Source organism: Sus scrofa, chromosome X (assembly GCF_000003025.6).
Source record: "Sus scrofa isolate TJ Tabasco breed Duroc chromosome X, Sscrofa11.1, whole genome shotgun sequence".
NCBI lineage: Eukaryota > Metazoa > Chordata > Mammalia > Artiodactyla > Suidae > Sus > Sus scrofa.
Window position 1 is genome coordinate 4570479 of NC_010461.5, and position 19440 is coordinate 4589918.

At 44.9% G+C, this 19440-nt stretch overlaps 1 protein-coding gene across 13 annotated transcripts in view; it reads right to left on the reverse strand.

Moving 5' to 3' along the window:
• Nucleotides 1-19440, reverse strand: part of PNPLA4 (patatin like phospholipase domain containing 4) — an 82986-nt gene that overhangs the window by 29633 nt on the left and 33913 nt on the right. For 5 of the 13 annotated variants that reach the window (XR_002340527.1, XR_002340526.1, XR_002340525.1 and 2 more), the window contains one exon: nucleotides 17239-17391. Coding sequence is in view for 9 of the 13 variants with exons in the window: in XM_021079432.1 (XP_020935091.1) it covers nucleotides 17239-17391 (153 nt within the window). In the remaining 4 variants the exon portion in view is untranslated. 13 annotated transcript variants of the gene reach the window in all.

Genomic DNA, 19440 nt, shown 5'->3' on the forward strand with positions numbered 1-19440 from the left:
CCCCGAGGGAAAAATATTTCAGCCCAAGTAATAACAGCTTGGCAATGCTTTGCATGTAGGAGAATGTAGAAACACGTGACGGTTGTGCTCTGCAACATGTCGGGGAAATACGTTTGTGAATATTGTCGCAGATGATCTGGTGTCGAGAAAGGTGAAAGGATATGGAACATGTGCAGCAGGTGAACAGACCTTTAAATAAGAGGATTCATCAGAGTCCGAAGGTTATGTCCTTTATAAAACACCATCGCAAGCCGAAGACATTAGCAAGTCCAAAGCGAAAGGTAACACACACGTTAATAACTCTGTATAGTAATTCAGTACCTTGCATTACTCCGGCTTTGTAGCCTTCTCTAGGCATCCGTTTTCTACATTTTCATAAGCCGTCAACAGAAGTTTGTTTCTTTCCCTTGTTCATGCCTGTTCTGCCATCAACAACTTTCCACTGATGGTTGTCGATTATCCAGAAGAACAAGATAATGGGAACTGAATTAAGGAAGGAAGGAGTGCTTCTATTTATCCTAAACCTTCCATCTGTCTAACTATATTTATGGCATGTGAAACACGTGCGTTTATCTCCAAGGGACCAATCTGGTTCTAAAGTCGCAGCGGGGGATTGTCTGAGGGTGTTCGGATGCTATTTCTCGCGCAAGGCAGATGGCAATCAAGAGTGATTTCGTCGTCTTATTTTTACCACCATCCACGAATGTGGACCGGCTCATGGGAACAGAACTCGCAGTCCTTCATCCTCAATGGTGCAGGACGGCTTCCTACGTATGAATCAGGGGTAACGGTAAGCGCATACCCATTGAAGGGAGAAACACCGAGAAGGATCATTGTTGCAAAATTGTTGCCAATGATAACAGAGGTCAACACACAGGACTGAAGGGGGAAGGAGCTACAGCAGCAGCAATTTCCAAGAGCTGCACTGACCTCAACTTGCAGATGGCACCAGGGCTAGACCAAGTCAGAACAAGCAATGGGCACAGAAAGCCACTCCGTACAATGAAGGCGAATGGGTCCTCGACTCAGCTTCTCATGAATGGTACTGAGACGATGAGATGTCCAGATTGAGTGGCCGTTTGGGACAAAGCTAGGGTTCCAGGATATAAAAGTGACCAACCATGCCAAGCAAGAGATGTGGACCCTCACGAAAGGACAGTCGTCCACTATAAAGGCAGGACCTCCTAATCAACTTTGGTTGGAAGGTGCAAACCACCTTCATGACCTAAGACCAGGAAGACACTGGTTCCGAGACCCAATCCTTCAAGCCAGGGCCGTTAGGAGGCTCTGCATCTTTCGGCTGTGTGGGATGAGCCAGACACTGGACAGGGGTACAGTCGGCAAGATTGAGGAAATCGAGGAAGACAACCCTAAAAATGGCTAAGAGGGAGTAAGACCACAGACAGGAAAGAAACCCCATTAAATTGATCACCACTTTAGGTCTGAGGAGCCGACGTGAACTCATCCAGTTTTGGTTTTCGGTTTTTTGTTTTTTTGGCAGCGCCTACAGCATGCAGAAGTTCCCAGGCCAGGGACTGAACCCTCGCCACAGCAGTGACAGTGCTGGATTCCTAACCCACTGAGCCACCAGGGAACTCCCTCAGTCCAATTTTCAGCACGTTTCATATTCTGTATTGTGTCTGCTTCACAGAGTGCTTAAAGCATTGAAGAAAATCAGATATATCAGACTGTGATGTGAACTAAATAATTAGGAAAGATCCATTAGGTGTGCCATCAATGCTTAAATGCCTGTGGAACTCTAATTGGTTTCATTTATAAGCTTTTGCGTTATTGGTTATATAAATACGGATATTTAGAAGCATACTATGTAAGTAAATAAGGTGTCAGAGTAAAAACAGTGTTATTCTTCACGCACATAAATGTTCTGGTATTAAGGAATCTGTCAACATTAAAAAGGGCAGACGCATCAGTATTCCACACTGAGTATCGCTCGTCGAAATGTGTAAGATTAAAATTAAGCTCTAGACGTACCTGTTGGTCATGGAGAAATGAAACTTAAGGATACAAGGTCCTATGGAATAGGGTCAATAAGATCTTGTTGAGCAGGATTTCATCCCTAATTGAGAATTATGTGATCTAAAAATATTTACATAACAGGAAGCAAATAGGATCACTCCATGGAAGGACTTGTTGGCTAATAAAGAAGTCTTTTTTTTTTTAACTGTCTTCGGTCATTTTAGGGCCACACCTGTGAGATGTGGAGATAGATGCCCAGGCTAGTGGCCGAATCAGAACTGCAGCTGCCGGCCTACGCCACAGCCACAGCAATGCTGGATCTGAGCTGCATCTGCAACCCACCCCACAGCTCATGGCAATGCCGGATCTCTAACCCACTGAGCGAGGCCAAGGGTTGAACTGGTGTCCTCATGAATACAGGCTGGTTGGTTAACCACTTGAGCCACGGTGGAAACTCCTAAAGAACTCTTAACAGAGATTTTCTCCATTGCAAGGAAAGTAGGTGGCATAATTCAGCAACTGAAGGAAAAGACAAGCATTAAAAGCCAGGCGATGGTAAGTTAACACCTTAATCGTCCATCTGGATGGAAGATGGGAGCCCCTGGAGAAAGACCACCACAAACGAGGATTTCGGAGTGAGGGTAGGGATACAGCGATAAAAAGCACCCCCAAAACCACCAAGTTGCAGTATCCCGTTGGCAGATAGATGAATGGGGCTGGGGGTCAGAGGATGGGACAAATGGACCAGAGCTATGCCTGGAGCCTCATCAGCCCCTTGATCCATTAACCTGGGAAGAATGAATATGGGAGAGGCGGAGGGCTCCTGAGGTGACCTGAGATGCCCCACTGTGAGGAGGCTGTGCTCAAAGCAGCAGCCGACAGGACAGGACAGGACACTAAGAAGAATAGCCAGGGACAGAGGAGGACAACTTCTGGGGAGCACACGTGTTTGGGGACAGCATGTGGAATACTGCCTGGACACCAAGCTAGAGAAGCAATGAGAGTTCTCTGGTGGCTCAGCAGGTTAAGGAGCCGGTGTTGTCACTGCTGTGGTGTATGTAGGTTTTATCCGTGGTGCAGGGTTGATCCCTTGCCCAGGAACTTCCGCATGCCTTGGCCATTAACCTCCCCCCGCCCCCAGAAAAACAACCAAGTAGGGAAGCAATGAAAATGCCCTGTGTGTGTCTCTTTACACCTTTCTGCTTAGCAGGAGAAGTCCTGATGGAGGGACTGGACCACAGGCCAGACTAGGATGGAAGAGAGTTTACCGAAAGTCAGTCATGGAGGTGGTTCAGGTTTGTCTCTGGACATGAGTAAGAGATGTGGTGGTGTCTCCAGGCGGCTGGGGCCCCGGGGAACTTTTCATTTGGATATGGGAGATACTGGAGCCTGTTGGTGATGGAGGGTATGAAAGAGAAAGGGAGAGGCTGGTGATGGAGCGAGTGGGTAAACGATGGAAAGACGGGATGGGCCACGGGGGAAAAGGTGCGCACTTGGGGCCTTGAAACAACACACACACTTGGGGCTGTGAGACGGGGGAAGCAGTCTGTCCATTTACAGGAGTGCAGGAAAGGAAGATGGAGTGAGAACAGAAAGACTAAAAGACGGACGATCCGAGGGCACAGAATGCCCATCAGATGCATTGTTTTTACTCCCTGGTGTGGAAGGGGAGGTATAGGTGGGTTCGGGGAGAGGCTGGGGAAGCCTAGGATTTAAGCAGATGGGGAAAGGAACAAAACTATTCCTACAGTGGAGCAGCTAGAAGAGCGAATTCACCAGCAAACATGTTTACACATGAAAACTAATCTACCAGCATTTAAAACTACGGTTTCTGCAAAATGTGATTATAATAAAAAATAACATATAAACTATTTCATAAAGTCTTGGGTGTTTGTTAGCTTTTTCTTTTTGTTCTGGGGCCACACCCGTGGCACAGTTTCCAGGCTAGGGGTTGAATCAGCTGCAGCAGCTGGTCTACACCACAGCCACAGCCACTCAGGATCCGAGCTGCCTCTGCATCCTACACCACAGCTCACAACAACACCAGATCCTTAACCCACTGAGCAGGGCCAGGGATTGAACCCACAACCTCCATGGATACTAGCCGGGTTCTTAACCTGCTAAGCCACTCTCCTAAGGAAGAGGTTTTTTTTTTTTTTTTTTTTAATTGTTATTATTGTTTCATAACGTCCTAAACTTGAAATTATAAAACAAACTGCTCATGTGATTTCTACCGCTGGCAACAGAAAGGCAACTATTGTCATTATTAATCATTAAAATAAGTTAACTGCAGAAACATCCTACTGCGTATTAATAGATGTTTTCCTCAAATGGTCATGGCATGTGGATATTCATTTTCTATTAACATCAAAAGTAAAGCCATTTTCTCTCATGAGTTTAGAAACGGGCTCACCATCGCTACAGTTCCATGCACAAAATTTTTTCTGGAATTTCCAATCAGGAAGCAAACAGCCTGGGGTACCCGTGTTCCCACCACAGTAGTCCCTTTGCATCCTAGAATCCCTTAACTCTACAGCCTTCCACTTTCCAGTTTCCCGTCGTCAGAGTCCTTACTCTCTGTTTGCAGATATTGGCTCTTTAATGTATTGGTTTCTTGTATTGGTTTCCTGCAATGGTTTGATCAATTGGTTTCACGAATAGTCACAATAAAGGATGGGGGCTAGCCTGGCAGGCACACATTTTTTTTTTACGTAATGGTTCTACACTTAGACGCTTTGTGTTTTACTCTGCAATGAACGCCAACACCCAGCTCACGTTCTCTTTTTTACCAGAAAAACCCATTTGTGCTAACCCACATCTCACTTCTCGAAAACAGCCCCTTTCAGCCATTTTTTTGTTTTGTTTTTTTCTTTTTAGGGCCGCACCTGCGGCATACGGAACCTCCTGGGCCAAGGGTCAAATCAGAGCTGCATTCTTACACCACGGCAACACCATATCTAGCTGCCTCTGTGACCTACATGTAGCAGTTTGCGGCAAGGCTGGATCCTTAACCCACTGAGCAAGGTAGGGGATTGAGCGATCGCACATCCTCCTGGATACTGGTTGGGTTCTTACCCCCCTGACCACCACAGGAGCTCTCCTTTTCAGTCTTGACCAGTGCTTTTGACTGGACGCTTGCTCAGTAATTGCACACTTGAGGTTTTCTCTTCCTTTCCTCCATCCACCGGCTCTCCCTTATTTGCTAGCCAAGACGCTAAGCACTTTTTCCCCCATCTCCCTCCTGTCCCCAGTGGGAAATTATATCTATGGTCACATCTTTCAAGTCAGCTGGCCTCTCTCCACCTCTGTAAAAGCAAACATCTTGGAAAGAACCTATCTCTAAAACACGGCAACGTTGCCTGTACCGTCTACTCCTTACTTACCCTCCCAGGAGAATTGCTTCTCAAGGCTCACTCCCTTGGGAATGAAGTTAAAATGCAAGCTCTATTCATGAGGTGGAGAGGAAGTCTAAGATTCCCTGTTTCTAACAAGCTCCCAAAGTGATGCCCTGGTGATGGTTCAGGGACCACAATTTGAAATGCAAGGACCTAAGGCATCATCACTCAAAAACATATCAGGTTTTTTGGAAAACCGTCCCTTCAAAACAAGAACTAGAACCTTGTCATCCTATTTACAGCTATTTTCACTCTTCACCTCAGAGCTATGTTCCCTAAGCTCATTCCTCTACAAACCAGCTCTCACAAGTAGTCTGTCCCTCTGGTGTCATGTCACCAGTGACTTGCTCATCTGTGATTTAACTGGCTTTCTCTGCTGCATTCAACACAGTTGACTTCTTATATAATAAACGGACAATTCTGCCTTCCCAGGAGGAAAAGATTCTTTTAATAGCATGACTGTGCGAACACCGATTTTATTCTTTAGAACAAGCCAGTTCAGTACATCTCTCTCTCCACAATGGTTGAGCCTCAGGCCAAACAGATGAATGTGGCCTCTAAGCCTGAAGTGTCAGAATATCCACCGCCAAAGCCCAAGGATGACCCAGTCACACTCCATCAGAGTTTCCTCTGACTCTTCTATTAAGTCTATTAAAGAAATAGCCTCCCTATGATAAAATACAAGTTTTGCTGAGAGAGCAGCCACCTTACTCTGCATCCAGGGAGAAGCATACTAAACTGGCTATCTGGTGACTTCGTTTGGGCAGCTGTGGGTTTCAGACGGACCCTGGTTTGTATGCCAAGGTCCCAGCAATGCCTTCCTCTCTCTTTGGCCGGAGGTCATTTGAGTTGGGGTTCTTCCATGTGCAATGAAAACTTGTGACAGATTGTATAATGATAAATAAAATTGAATAGACTTGTGGTTGCCCAGGGGGAGGGAGTGGGATGGATTGGGAGCTTGGGGTTCACAGATGCAGACAATTGCCTTCGGAATGGATGAGCAATGCGATCCTGCTGTGTCGCACTGGGAACTATGTCTAGTCCCTTATGATGGAGCCTGATAATGTGCGAAAATAGAATGCATACATGTATGTGTAACTGGGTCACCTTGCTGTACAGCAGAAAATTGACAGAACACTGTAAACCAGCTATGATGGTAAAAAAAAATCATTGTACCAGTTAAAAATAAATACTTGTGACAACTGTTCCCAAAAGGATCTCTTTACCTGCCTTCTCTTAAATGAGAGACATCTCCAGTTTTTCCTTAGGAAAACGGACAAGAGACAGTAAGGAATTACTTAGCTTTCTCAGCTGTTGTGGAGTACTGAGTCTGCCAGAGGAACATCACCATACGTTCACCACAGTTTGAAAACACAAACACTGAGGGTGTGATTGACGTTGGTAAAATGCGTGGCTTTAGGCAAAAGGCTGGACACCACACAGGAGGTAATCTTCCCACTCCAGAAATATTAAATGTCATCGCCTAAGAGGCAAATGCGTAGTTTTCACATGGGTCTTGCAGGTTTTTCCAGAGGGTATGCATCTGTTTTGCTATTGAATGTACGGTTCCACTTTTAAAATTTGGATGGTATAAAAGTACTATTAATTTTCATATAGTATCATAGCATTTTTAAATGAATTCTTTAACTTAACAATACTTTTTAAATTGATGATCTAGGCAGAGAATCATTTTTAGGCGTAGAATAATCCACTGATTCCTCAAGGTTTGAGCATCTGTAGCATGTTTTGTCATATGCCTAATGCTGCACACAAACTTATAAATGATAATGGTTTTGCTCTTTTTTCCACACATCGTCAGAGCTGCAGCTCCGATTCGACCCCTAGCCTGGAGACTTCCATATGCCATGGGTGTGGCCCTAAAAAGCACACACGCAAAAATAATAAGTAAAGGAAATTAAAAGCTGATTTAAAGAAATGGAAAGCTACCACTTGATCAGAAGAATATTGTTAAAATGGCCATCCTACCCAAAGCAATCTACAAATTTAATATGATCCATATCAAATTATCCATGACATTTTTCACAGAACTAGAGTAACTCTAAAATTTGGAACCATAAAAGGATCAGAATTGCCAAAGCAATCCTGAGGAAAAAGAACTAAGCCGGAGGCATAACCTTTCAGATGCAGACAATACTACCAAGGTACAATCATCAAAACAGCTTGATATCAGCACAGATATGTGTATCAATGGAACAGAATAAAGAGCCCATAAGTAAACCTATGCACTTATGGTCAATGCATCTTCGACAAAGGAGGCAAGAATATACAATGGGGAAACGACAGTCTCTTCAGCAAGTGGCGCTGGCAAAGTTGGATGGTCACATTCAAATCAATAAAGTCACAACACACCCTCACATCATAAACAAAAGTCAACCCAAAATGGCTTAAAGACTTAAGAGAGATGACATGGTAAAACTCCTAGAAGAGAACACAGGCAAAATATTCTCTGACGTAAACTGTAGAGTGCATTCTTAGGTCAGGTCCCCAAGGCAATAGAAATAAAAGCAAAAACCCTTGAGTATTTAAGCAAATGGGACCATTAACAACAAAAAGACAACCAATGGACTGGGGGAAGATAGCAGCAAATGATGCAACTGACAAAGGCTCAATTTCCAAAATAAACAGCTCATACAACTTAATAACAATAAAAGCAAACAAACCAATGGAAAAATAGGCAGAAGACCTAAATAGACATGTCTGCAAAGAAGACATGCAGAAGGCCAACAGGCGCATGAAAAATGCTTATCACCACTCATTATTAGATAAATGCAAACAAAACTATAATGAGGAGTTTCCACTGTGGTTCAGCAGGTTAAGTGCCTGACACAGTCTCCGTGAGAATGCGGGTTTAATCCCTGGCCTTGCTCCGTGGGTTAAGGATCCAGCATTTCGGTATTTCTTTTTGCCAGTATTTAAAAATATTGTACAATTACATAAAAGACCAATTTCAAAAAGAAATCTGCTTTGATAAAACAAGATGAACAAAAAGGGTGCGGGCAAGCCATGACAGGAGAGATGTACAAATAAGGATGCCCCTGTCTCTGACCTAAGCACTTAGAACATTTCTGATCACCCACACAAAATAACAAGGAGGCGTGTGTATTACTAATATTCTTCATGCTTTTGCATTCTGTGTGCCAAAAGCTAATCAAGCTCACCCAAGAGGAAGAGGATCCAAAGCATATCTCTCACAGGAGCACCACCACAGCCAACAGACACAGCAAGAGGACCGCATAGCACTGTCTCTGAGAAGATCTACAGAAAGCCCACTGCATATGGTAGGCAGGTGTTCTGCCCATCAAAGCCACTGAAGCTGGGCCACACAATGACAAAATACAGTATTCTCCTGCAAGCGGCAATAAAACACCTGGAAGACATGGCCTAGGAAGGTCCCTGGGCGGGGGGGAGAACCTGTGATGTTGATCTCGAGACCCTTTGAGACTGTTTGTCTACAGCATGATATTCTGTTTGGTTTTTTGTAATTTAAGACTATCTGCATTTTCTAAACCTCGGGTATTTGGTCATCTACTTGCTACCATCTGCAATCTTTCCCAGTAAAACAAGGACCTCCTCTGTTTGTTCACGCTCACATTTTAACCCTCTAGCACAGATGGCGGCCCATACTAAATTCTCCATCCGTATGGACGGAATAGACCTGAAAGCCAGAGATAAAACATCTTCTCCCTGGTCCTTCTAATGCATGTAAATAGCTTGCAAATCACTGGTATCTTGAAGTGTATATTAAAACTACACTGGTGCCATTTCAATCTTCCCGGTAATAGCCAATACTTAAATGACACTGTTAAAATAATAAGGATGTCAACCAATGATTTATTGCCTCTGAGCAAATGGGATAGATCAGTATAAGACTTCAATTACAGAAAGATTTTTAAACAAAGCATTTCACCACACTGCATGTGGCATTGTTTCTAACTCCATATGCATTGATTTTTAATGGCAAGTTGATTATAATTTACTGACAAGGAGGCAATATATGGAGGCATTGCCAAATGTAAAAACTAATACAGTATATAGTGTTTGTATATACAGTAACAAATGAGAACGGACTCATCTGTAATTTTTTTTTTTTTTTTTTGGCCACACTCCTGGCACGTGGAATTGTCCAGGCCAGGGATCGAACCCACATTGCTGATGCAACCTATACCAGAGTTCCAGCAGTGCCAGATCCTTAACCTGCTGTGCCATAAGGGATTATTTTCATACAAAAATTGTATTAACTTGGAATACGGAATTGTTCAAGAGAGAATATAGGCGTTCCTGTGCTGGCTCAACGGAAACAAAGCTGACTATCATCCATGAGGACACACGTTTGATCCTTAACCCCCAATCAGTGGGTTAAGGATCTAGTGTTGCCATGAGCTGTGGTGTAGGCTGCAGACATGGCTCGGATCTGCTGTTGCTGTGGCTGTGGTGTAGGCTGGCAGCTCTAGCTCTGATTCGAACCCTGGCCTGAGAACTTCCACATGCTGCAGGGGCAGCCCTAAAAAGCAAAAATAAAATAAAAATTACTTTGAGGTATATAATTAACCTATAAAAGACATTATATTCACTGCTTCAGTAAATTTTTTTTTTGTCTTTTTGTCTTTTTGCCATTTCTTGGCCCGCTCCCGTGGCATATGGAGGTTCCCAGGCTAGGGGTCTAATCGGAGCTGCAGCTGCCAGCTTACGCCAGAGCCACAGCAACACGCGATCCGAGCCGCGTCTGCGACCCACACCACAGCTTAAGGCAACGCTGGATGGTTAACCCACTGAGCAAGGCCAGGGATCGAACCCGCAACCTCATGGTTCCTAGTCGGATTCGTTCACCACTGCACCACGACGGGAACTCCATCAGTAAATTTTTATCAATGAAATATACACAAACTAAGGAATTTTTATTTACAGCTGTCTTCAGCACAGAGTAATATATTAATAGAAAACTTGGTTTTTGGAGTGGAAGTTATTTCTGTACAATGTTCTATAGCCATAAAATTAGATAAAATATATTTAAGAACTTAAGCTGAGAGGAGAAATAAAAAGGAAATTATTTCAAATTTAGTACTGATTATTCTACCATGCCATATGTGAAGGGTGATTTTTTTTTTTAAATAAAGGCATTTTAAACACAAATTGAGAACCTTAGTGACTGATGTTCTAAAATTGGCTTAGAAGAGTGTTTTCAAACTGTAGATCTTCACTCATTAGTGACTGTGAAATCCTTTAAATGTATCATGATACTATTTTTTAATAAAAGGCAATTGAAACATCAAAGGCATTACATATGCATATCTTATGAAAATTAATTTGAAGTTTTAAATTCACACCTACATTTGTATATGTGAAATACATGCATATAGGAACTGGATCACCATATATACTTTATGTAGGTCATATTCAAGAAAATTTGGATATCTGTGACGAAAATGGTTTAACAGGCATCACGAGATATAGCTGGTTATAATGGGCCACCCAAAAAGCTTACTTGGTTGGAAAACAAGTTTTCAGGTAGTAAAACCAGAAAACTCGTGCCATCTCATTCGTGTATGCAGATCTGTATGCGAGGCGGAGGTGTGCAACACTGCTAAGAGGCTCACAACAAAGCTGATCGTGCAACACGAGGAATGATGACAGGGCAGGCTGTACAATCTCCTTCTGCTTCAGAGTGTTGGAAATAGCATGTTCAAACGATGCTTCTCAAACGGCACATCACTTCCAATGAAGCACCAGACCCCTCATTTGGGGACAATTTGGGTCTCTGTGTCTGTAATGGACAACCTCTCGGAAATCCTTTTGTGTTTATACAAAAGGTTTTAGAAAGGGAGAGAACCTAATTGAACCAAGTGCAGGGGTGCCTCCCTTCCCAGGGATCTATCCTGTGAAAATGGATTGTGATGATCATTATACAACTACAGATGTGATAAAAAATAAGTAAATAAAAAATAAGAAAATAAAAGTAAAAAAAGAAAGTAAAAAATAATAATAATAAAAAGAAATTAAGAGAAGGACTTCCTGTTGCGGCTCCATAGGTTATCAACCCGAAGTAGTATCCATGAGGATGCAGGTTTGATCCCTGGCCTCCCTCAGTGGGTTAAGGAACCAGCGTTGCCGTGAGCTGTGGTGTAGGTGGCAGGCACGGCGTGGATCCTAGATGCCTGTGGCTGTGGTGTAGGCCAGCAGCTCTGATTCAACCTCTGCCCTGGGAACTCCCACATGCTGCAGGTGAGACCCTCAAAAGCACACACACACACAAAAAGAAATTAAGAGAAGTATGTTTAAGACCTCACCTGCGTTTTCCCTAGTTGCTGGACAGGAACTGATGTATTTCAGCTCTATGGATGACAGCTCCCTGGGCCACAAAAAGCAGACACTGACCGGCTGTGTCTAAGATCACAGAGAAGGTAGTCAGGACACGGTCTGGTGGCTCCCACAATCATTGGCAACAGAGCACGCGTTTCTGAGTGAGGCCAAGGGTTGACCATCTTGCATAAGCTTGGGCACCCCAGTCTCCTGGTCGTGTCCTGTGCTGCATGACACCCACCCGTGGCTGTCACAGTTCCTAAGACCAGGTCCCCTCACCCCTTCTCCATTCCACACCCTCTCTGCTCTCAGCTGCACCTCAACTGATCATCGCCCTTCTCCACCGGAACGACCCACACCTTGCGTCCTGAGTCAGCTCCTGCTTCGGACTGAGAAGCCCTTGCTTCTGCCCCAGAAGCTCACCATCACTTTCCATCCAGTGTCCACTAGCGATGGCCGCAGAGAGGACAACCAGGGGACGGATCTGGCTTTCGTCTGCCTCCCTGCCTCCCTGTACACCCACAAATCCATCTCCCTTTGAGCTGCAGGCTGAAGGTGGGTCCCCTCACCGCCCCCCGCCAGGTCCGCATGTGGAGATCCTCATGCCTAACGTGATGCTAACAGGAAGTGGGGCCTCTGGGGGGTGGCGAGATCATGAGCGTGGGGCCCTCGTGAATGAGATCAGCGTCCTTGTGAGGACTCCGGAACGTCTTCCCACCCCTTCCTCCGCATGCAGACGCGGAGGGAAGCAAGCCCTCAGCAGAGCTGGCTCTGCCATTGCCTTGACCTTGGACTTGCGAGGGCAGGGAGGCCAGTCCCTAGGGCAGGTTTATCAGCCAGCCAGTCTGCGGTATTGTGAGAGAGCAGCAGGGATGGACCGAGATGGCCTGACAGGCATGACGCTATCGTCCACCCACTACCATGACTGCGCAGCCCGTGCAAGGAGCCACGGGAGTGGCAGGGAGATGGAGCCCTTGCCTTGTCCGTGCTTTCAACAGACCCTCTCTACCTAATTTTGGGGCTAGCTGGCCGTGCTGCCATTATGACCTGTACAGGAATGCATCTTCAGAAATGCTTTCTAAAAAAAAAAAAAAAGAAATGCTTTCTATAGCCAGGAAACCCTGACTCATATTGCGGCCCCTCATTAACTCAGTCGAGAGCGGGGGTGGGGTGGGGGGGATACCCTGAGGGGCAGATATGAGGAACACGTAAATAGGTGTATGAGCATTCAGTCAGCAACGCTTCGAGGTGTGTCAGCAGAGGCAAAATTAAGTGCAGAGTGGAGCAATTACATGGTGAATGCAGCCCAACTCAACTGTCAATCTGCAAATAGTAACTATTATAAGAGGACTAGCGTATAAAATTATAATGAAATGTAGTATGATGTAATAGCAATTATTATTATTATGAAAATGTATTCACTTTTCCTGATCTGCAGTAGTCATTTTTGTCTCCTGCTTTATGTGGATAATTACTTCAAATTTCACTTTTATTTGGCCACAGAGTAGACATAACTTAGGCAAGAAAATCCTCAAAACCCTGAGCTTCCCTAGTTATCCATTCTTCCCCTGTAAAAGTAATGGCCTAGATCAAAAAACATGCCTATGGAGTTCCCGTCGTGGCGCAGTGGTTAACGAATCCGATTAGGAACCATGAGGTTGCGGGTTCGGTCCCTGCCCTTGCTCGGTGGGTTAACGATCCGGCATTGCCATGAGCTGTGGTGTAGGTTGCAGACGCGGCTCGGATCCAGCGTTGCTGTGGCTCTGGCGTAGGCCGGTGGCTACAGCTCCCATTCAACCCCTAGCCTGGGAACCTCCACATGCCGTGGGAGTGGCCCAAGAAATAGCAACAACAACAACAAAGACAAAAGACAAAAACAAACAAACAAAAAAAGTCTATGATTAATATATGTAATTAATTACATGTATCTGTTTTAATCATCAGAAAAAAATTTAAAGCAGCATAAATGAGATCTGTCCATTTTAACTGCCCATGTCTTTTTGGAATCATAATTCATTGCCCAGAGCCTCACAGCTCTTTCTCTGCAAACTTCTGGTATACACACAATATGCCCCATATTCTGAAACCAGAATGGAAGAGTTTTTACTATACTGTTTGATCCTTTAATGCATTATTTAACTTCAAAACCAAATCTATTTTCCTTAATTGTCAGTGGAAGCCGTGGGGGGGGGTTGTTACCATAGTTACAAAGTAAAGCCTGTTATTGAAAAGAAGAAAAGACTAATGAAATTTTCAATGACAGATTCAAAGATATTAGGAAATTGCGCCAACAGGGAACTGGGAGCTTATCAAGCTGTCAATCACAGTAATTACCGTGCACACATATCAGGATCTGGGTCAGAAAGTCTCCAGAGTTTCCAGATACCAGTTCTATGGTGCGTCGAAATGCTGATCCCAGTGACAAGGCCAGCCTGTCGGCAGCGCCCATTTCCGTGAGGAGAGCCGCGCACTGAACCGCCACAGAGCACGCACGGTGACCTGCCTCCGGTGGCACAGCACACCTGGAGGACATATTCTATTGCCACATCGCCCTCATTAGAAAGCTGCTGCGCCGCAGACCGATGTTTAAAAAACCCTACAGGATCTTTCAAGTCAAGTACCAGCCACTAACATAGTCAAAGACATATACAGTAGGTGCAAACTACTTGTAAAACATCTACCATATTGAGATGTGGTTTTGCTAGCTAGGTCAAGGTGTCAAGAAATGACTTATTGAAATATTCAGATTATCCACAAAAATGACCAACAGGAAGGGGAAAAATCTAGGGAACAAACAGATATAAGAATGAATTGAGAATCCATCCATCCAGGAGTTCCTGTCGTGGCTCAGTCGAAATGAATCTGATTAGCATCCATGAGGAGGCAGGTTTGATCCCTGGCCTTGCTCAGTGGGTTAAGGATCTGGCGTTGCTATGGCGTAGGTCACAGACAGGGCTCTGATCTGGCATGGCTGTGGCTGTGGGGTAGGCCAGCGGCTATAGCTCTGATTCGACCCCGAGCCTGGGAACCTCCATATGCCACATGTGTGGCCCTAAAAAGAATCCATCCACTACAAGTCACGTATTAAAACAGCGTATTAGGATTTAAGTACATATTTGCTGGAGTAGGAAAAGATCTGTATCTTCAAGCAACATCCGTACTCTCTGTGAGTCTAGCATAACTTGTAAGAAATGAGGCAGCCATCGGTGTTTGCGTGCTGAAAGTTGTGAATTTGGGGGTTTTAAGTACCATAAAATGGATTGAAAGAAGGGCTTCAAAGGGTAGAAAGAGAAATGCACAACAATTAACGACGCGCAATTAAGCGAGTATGTGTCTCGCTGCTCCTTGCTAATTCAGAGGCCATGCTTGGCAAAGCCCCATAAAAACAGACTGAAGATGGAAGACGGTACATGAGTTAGTACCAACCCACACACCAGCCCTCAAGTGACAGGACCACTCAGAGAATCGAAGAGCTGAGGTCAGCATCGCAGGATTTTCCAGTAAGGAAGGAACGCTGATTCTGGACTGAATGCTTATTTGCCAGGCCACTGGGCGGACTTGGTTGTGCTTGTAGTATTTCATCCATCTACATTCCTAGAGTGGCTCTGTCTAGTACACAGACGAACAGATGAGCCTTTTGTGAAGGACGGCCTTGAAGGAGGAGGGAGGGAGAGAGACCAGGTGGAGAGACAGAGCTCGGGAGACGGGACTGGATATGAATGGCAGCCAGATTCAGATATCACGTTCGTATGGATGACAGCCATCCAGTTTCAGAGCAGGCACGCATCCAAAGAGCCTGACCATTACCTGAGCGAGTGGGCGGGGCTGTGAGGGAGGAAACGGTAAGGAAACCACACCGGAGCTTCTGGGAACCTCTGCTCTGCGCTCCTACCACCTCTCCAGGGGCCTCTGCACACCCCTAGGAAAGCAAGGCTTTGGTCTCCCACCCCTGGTTAAAGCCTTTCCTGATGCCAGCTCTTCCCCAAACCCTGTCTCTCATATCCCAGAGGGACTGAGGACCCGCCGGGTTCAGCCTGAGAGCACAGTTCCTTCTGTTCTGGAGCTACGGGACACTGCTACCTCCTAGAAACACCCAGCCTTCACAGCCTGAAGGATAACGCCACGTTCCCTATGCAGACAATGTGTCCATCAAAGCCGTCTATTTTCAGCGTTCCATGGTTTTCCCCCAAGAGCCTACCCTCTTACATTCCCAAAGGGCTTTCAAAAGGACATGACAGTTCTATTTTTTGTTTTAGGGCCACACCATGGCATATGAAGGTTCCCAGGCTAGGGGTCAAATCAGAGCTGTAGCCGCCGGCCTACACCACAGCCACAGCGAATCCGCACCCCATCTGCAACCTACGCCACTGCCCATGGCCAGGACCTTAACCCACCGAGCGAGACCAGAGATGGAACCTGCATCCTCATGGATGCTAGTCAGATTCATTTCCTCTGAGCCATGATGGGAACTCCACGACAGTCCTTTTTAAAACATTCCTTGTCACCCAAATGTGCCCTTTTTAATGACAAATTCTCACAAGATGCCTCTTATTTCCTCATACCAAGTCATGATTTAAATAGTAAAAATTAAAAACCTTAGAAAAACTAAAACAGAGAATTAAGATAGGCTTTTAAAAGGAATTTAATTAGAAACCTCCATCAAGGATTGTGTCAAGTGTATTCCACGTAATAAACATTTACGCATTCTGCTCAAACCAGCTTTCTTTAAGTAAAAACTTGACGGCGTCATCAAAACCACGCTGATACAGGGATTCCATTATCCTCTTGTTTGGTGGGAAAAGGGCTTGGTGAAGCCTCACTAAGTTTGCCATGGACAACTAGGACAGAAAGACAAACTGGAGCTGAAAGGTATCACAGTACAGGTAAACGTGTGCTGTTTCTGTCATTTGAGCTTTCTTCTCATCACAGATATGAGAGATTTTTTTCAAACATCAGCAGCCAAAAAAATGAAAAGTTCCACTCCAACACAGAGACTGCATGAGGGTCTCTCAGCCTTGGTGCTACTGACATTTTGGGCCAGATGCTTCTTTGTGGTGCTATCTGGAGGGCATCCCAGATGTGACCTCCCAAAAGTCTCCAGACATCACCCAGTGTCTCCTGCGTGTAATATCACCTCCTGTTGACAGCTATTAGACTAGATTAGGGAAAGCAACAGCTTCATGTAAATTATTCTGTTCGGTCCCTCACTTTTTCTCGGATATTTTTACATCTTAATGACCGCCTTCTCTTCACGCAACTACATGATCTAATTTAAAGCTGTACTGAAATCCTGCCAAGTTTATTGACCTGAAAAATCCGTGAAGGAATGCAAACTATTTCACAAACAGACAGTTAATAAATAGTCAAAGGATGGCACGATTACAGCCCCCAGGTCCCAGGGGCTATCTGCACGAGACATGCTGACAAGTACTAAGAATGTTTTGTGCCATTTGCACATACCACTATCAATGAGTTGCCCATTTTGGAAGCATGTGGAATGTTCTGGCCGAGGAGGAGCCTTCGAATGTCAGTGAACGTCATCACTCACCAGTATGTGCTGGTTGGCGATGCCGACATAGAGACCCAGCTGCCCTTTGTCCTGTGGGGAGATGTCCAGTCGCCCGCTGAATGGTGAGATGGTCACTGTCCGGCCGCCAGGCAGGATGGGCAGGCTGTCGGTGAAGCCACCGTCTATCCATTTCTGTGGAAAGACACGCCCCTTGTTGACACACCACCCACATGAAGAAAATGAGCCTGGATTTCTCGATAGGACTCTGCTTCCAACAACTCATGCCATGGAGACTGATTTCCTAAGTCACTATTTAGGGGGTCAGTTTGGGATTTGTTTGGGAAGCAAAGCACATCTTTCTATGCCTATCACTGACCCATAAGAACACTGGACAGAATCAGGAAATGCTTCCAGTTGGTGAAGAGCTTTATGGAGACTGTTTTACTTAAGAGGGACCTGCATTTCTACTGATTACAGTGCGTGCAGAAGAAGCCAAGTGTCATTAGCTCGGGATGCATCACCTCATCAGAGTGGAAAGCCAAGTTTACTCTTGCCACGGGACCAACCATGCCCTACCACAGGCGCTGCCGTTTTTATCCCAAGACCTGGAATTCAGCACTTTCTGCACCCAACTTAAAACAACCAGAAACCGTTCTATTTCCAAAGCAGCTCCCTTCAAGCCACGAAACACGAGAGGTGCTACATCGAGATGAGATTCCGTGCTTTGAGACCCAAGGCCAAAGCAGAGGGAGGGACAGAGCAGGCCAGAAAAGCTTCTAAAGGCTTCTGCTCCTGGCTCTTGGGGGCTGAGGAAACATCAAGACAATAAACCTTGTGCCGTTTCCAGGCAGAAGAGTTTCAATCTGTCCTAGAACCTATGTTGTCGCGTCATCCGCTCTAACAAACAGGGCAATACACAAAACTAAAGCTCAACCCCTCCAGTTATACCTGCCTTGGAAATATCCTGCAGCTGAGATGCACAAGGGCAAAAGAAGACTGGGAATTGTGGAGAACCCCTCACAAAAGTGTCTTTTGCGGAGGAAGCAAGGAGGTGCGCTAAGGAGTGGGACACAGCTTAGCATACAGTATCTCTAATGCTGTTAAAAACCATGCATTCATCTTTGTCGTTTCTTTATTAAACACAGGGAAGAACCCCAAAGAGCTGTATCTTTGTTGTCGCATGTTTTATCTTGATTTCTAAGGCTGGTACTGCAGTGTTTACAAAGGCCTCAGCCAGCCACCAACTCCAGCCAGAGGGAACAAAAATAAGCAAAGAAAAGGTGACCATGTGTCTCTTTTGAGGGTGCTGCTTTTTGGAGGAGGAGAAAGAGCCTACAAAGATTTGATTAAAATTAACCTGACCTGGATAGAGAAAAGAGAACACATATTGCAGAATTATGGATATTAAATGGACAAAGTCACATGTTTACGTATAATATGTATGTGGGAATTTACTCACATACATATACACACATGATTATTCACAGTCTAAAAAAGCATACAGTGAGAAGGTCTCCAGATATCTGATTCTGTGCCTTACTGTCCTGGAGTTGTTTTTTTTTTTTTTTCCTGTCTGCTTTGGGTGTAGATACCGATTTCTGGAATAGGCCAATACTTTGAGAGAGAGAGAGAAAAAAAGACACCTTACGAACTACCTTTCATAGTCTCCGTAAAATATCTCACCAAGGATGTGAAAATTCATAGAGGTTGCATTAAGGGAAATTAAAAATACGTATCCATTGTCATATAACTCAAGGAAGAGCTCATCTGAGTTCTTCAGCTGAAGGAAGAGAAAGTCGATGTGGCTCGTGACGTTGCCAAGTGTTCTAATTTGGAGGCTGAGGACGGCAGTTCCACGGGGCTGGGAATCCTTCTGCCAATTTTCTTTTTGCATTTACTATTATTTTTAAAAATTTTACTGGTGTATCGGCGTTCCTGCTATGGCGCAGCAGGTTAAGGATCTGGCGTTGCCACAGCTGTGGTATAGGCTGCAGCTGCAGCATGGATTCGATCCCTGGCCTGGGAACTTCTATATGCTGTGCATGTGGCCAAAAAAAATTTTTTTTTAATTGGAGTATAAGCATTTTTTATTGGAGCTCCTGTCGTGGCTTAGCGGTTAATAAGCCTGACTAGCATCCATGAGTGTGCAGGTTCAATCCCTGGCCTCACTCAGTGGGTTAAGGATCTGGTGTTGCAGTGAGCTGTGGGGTAGGTCACAGATGTAGCTTGGATCCTGCGTTG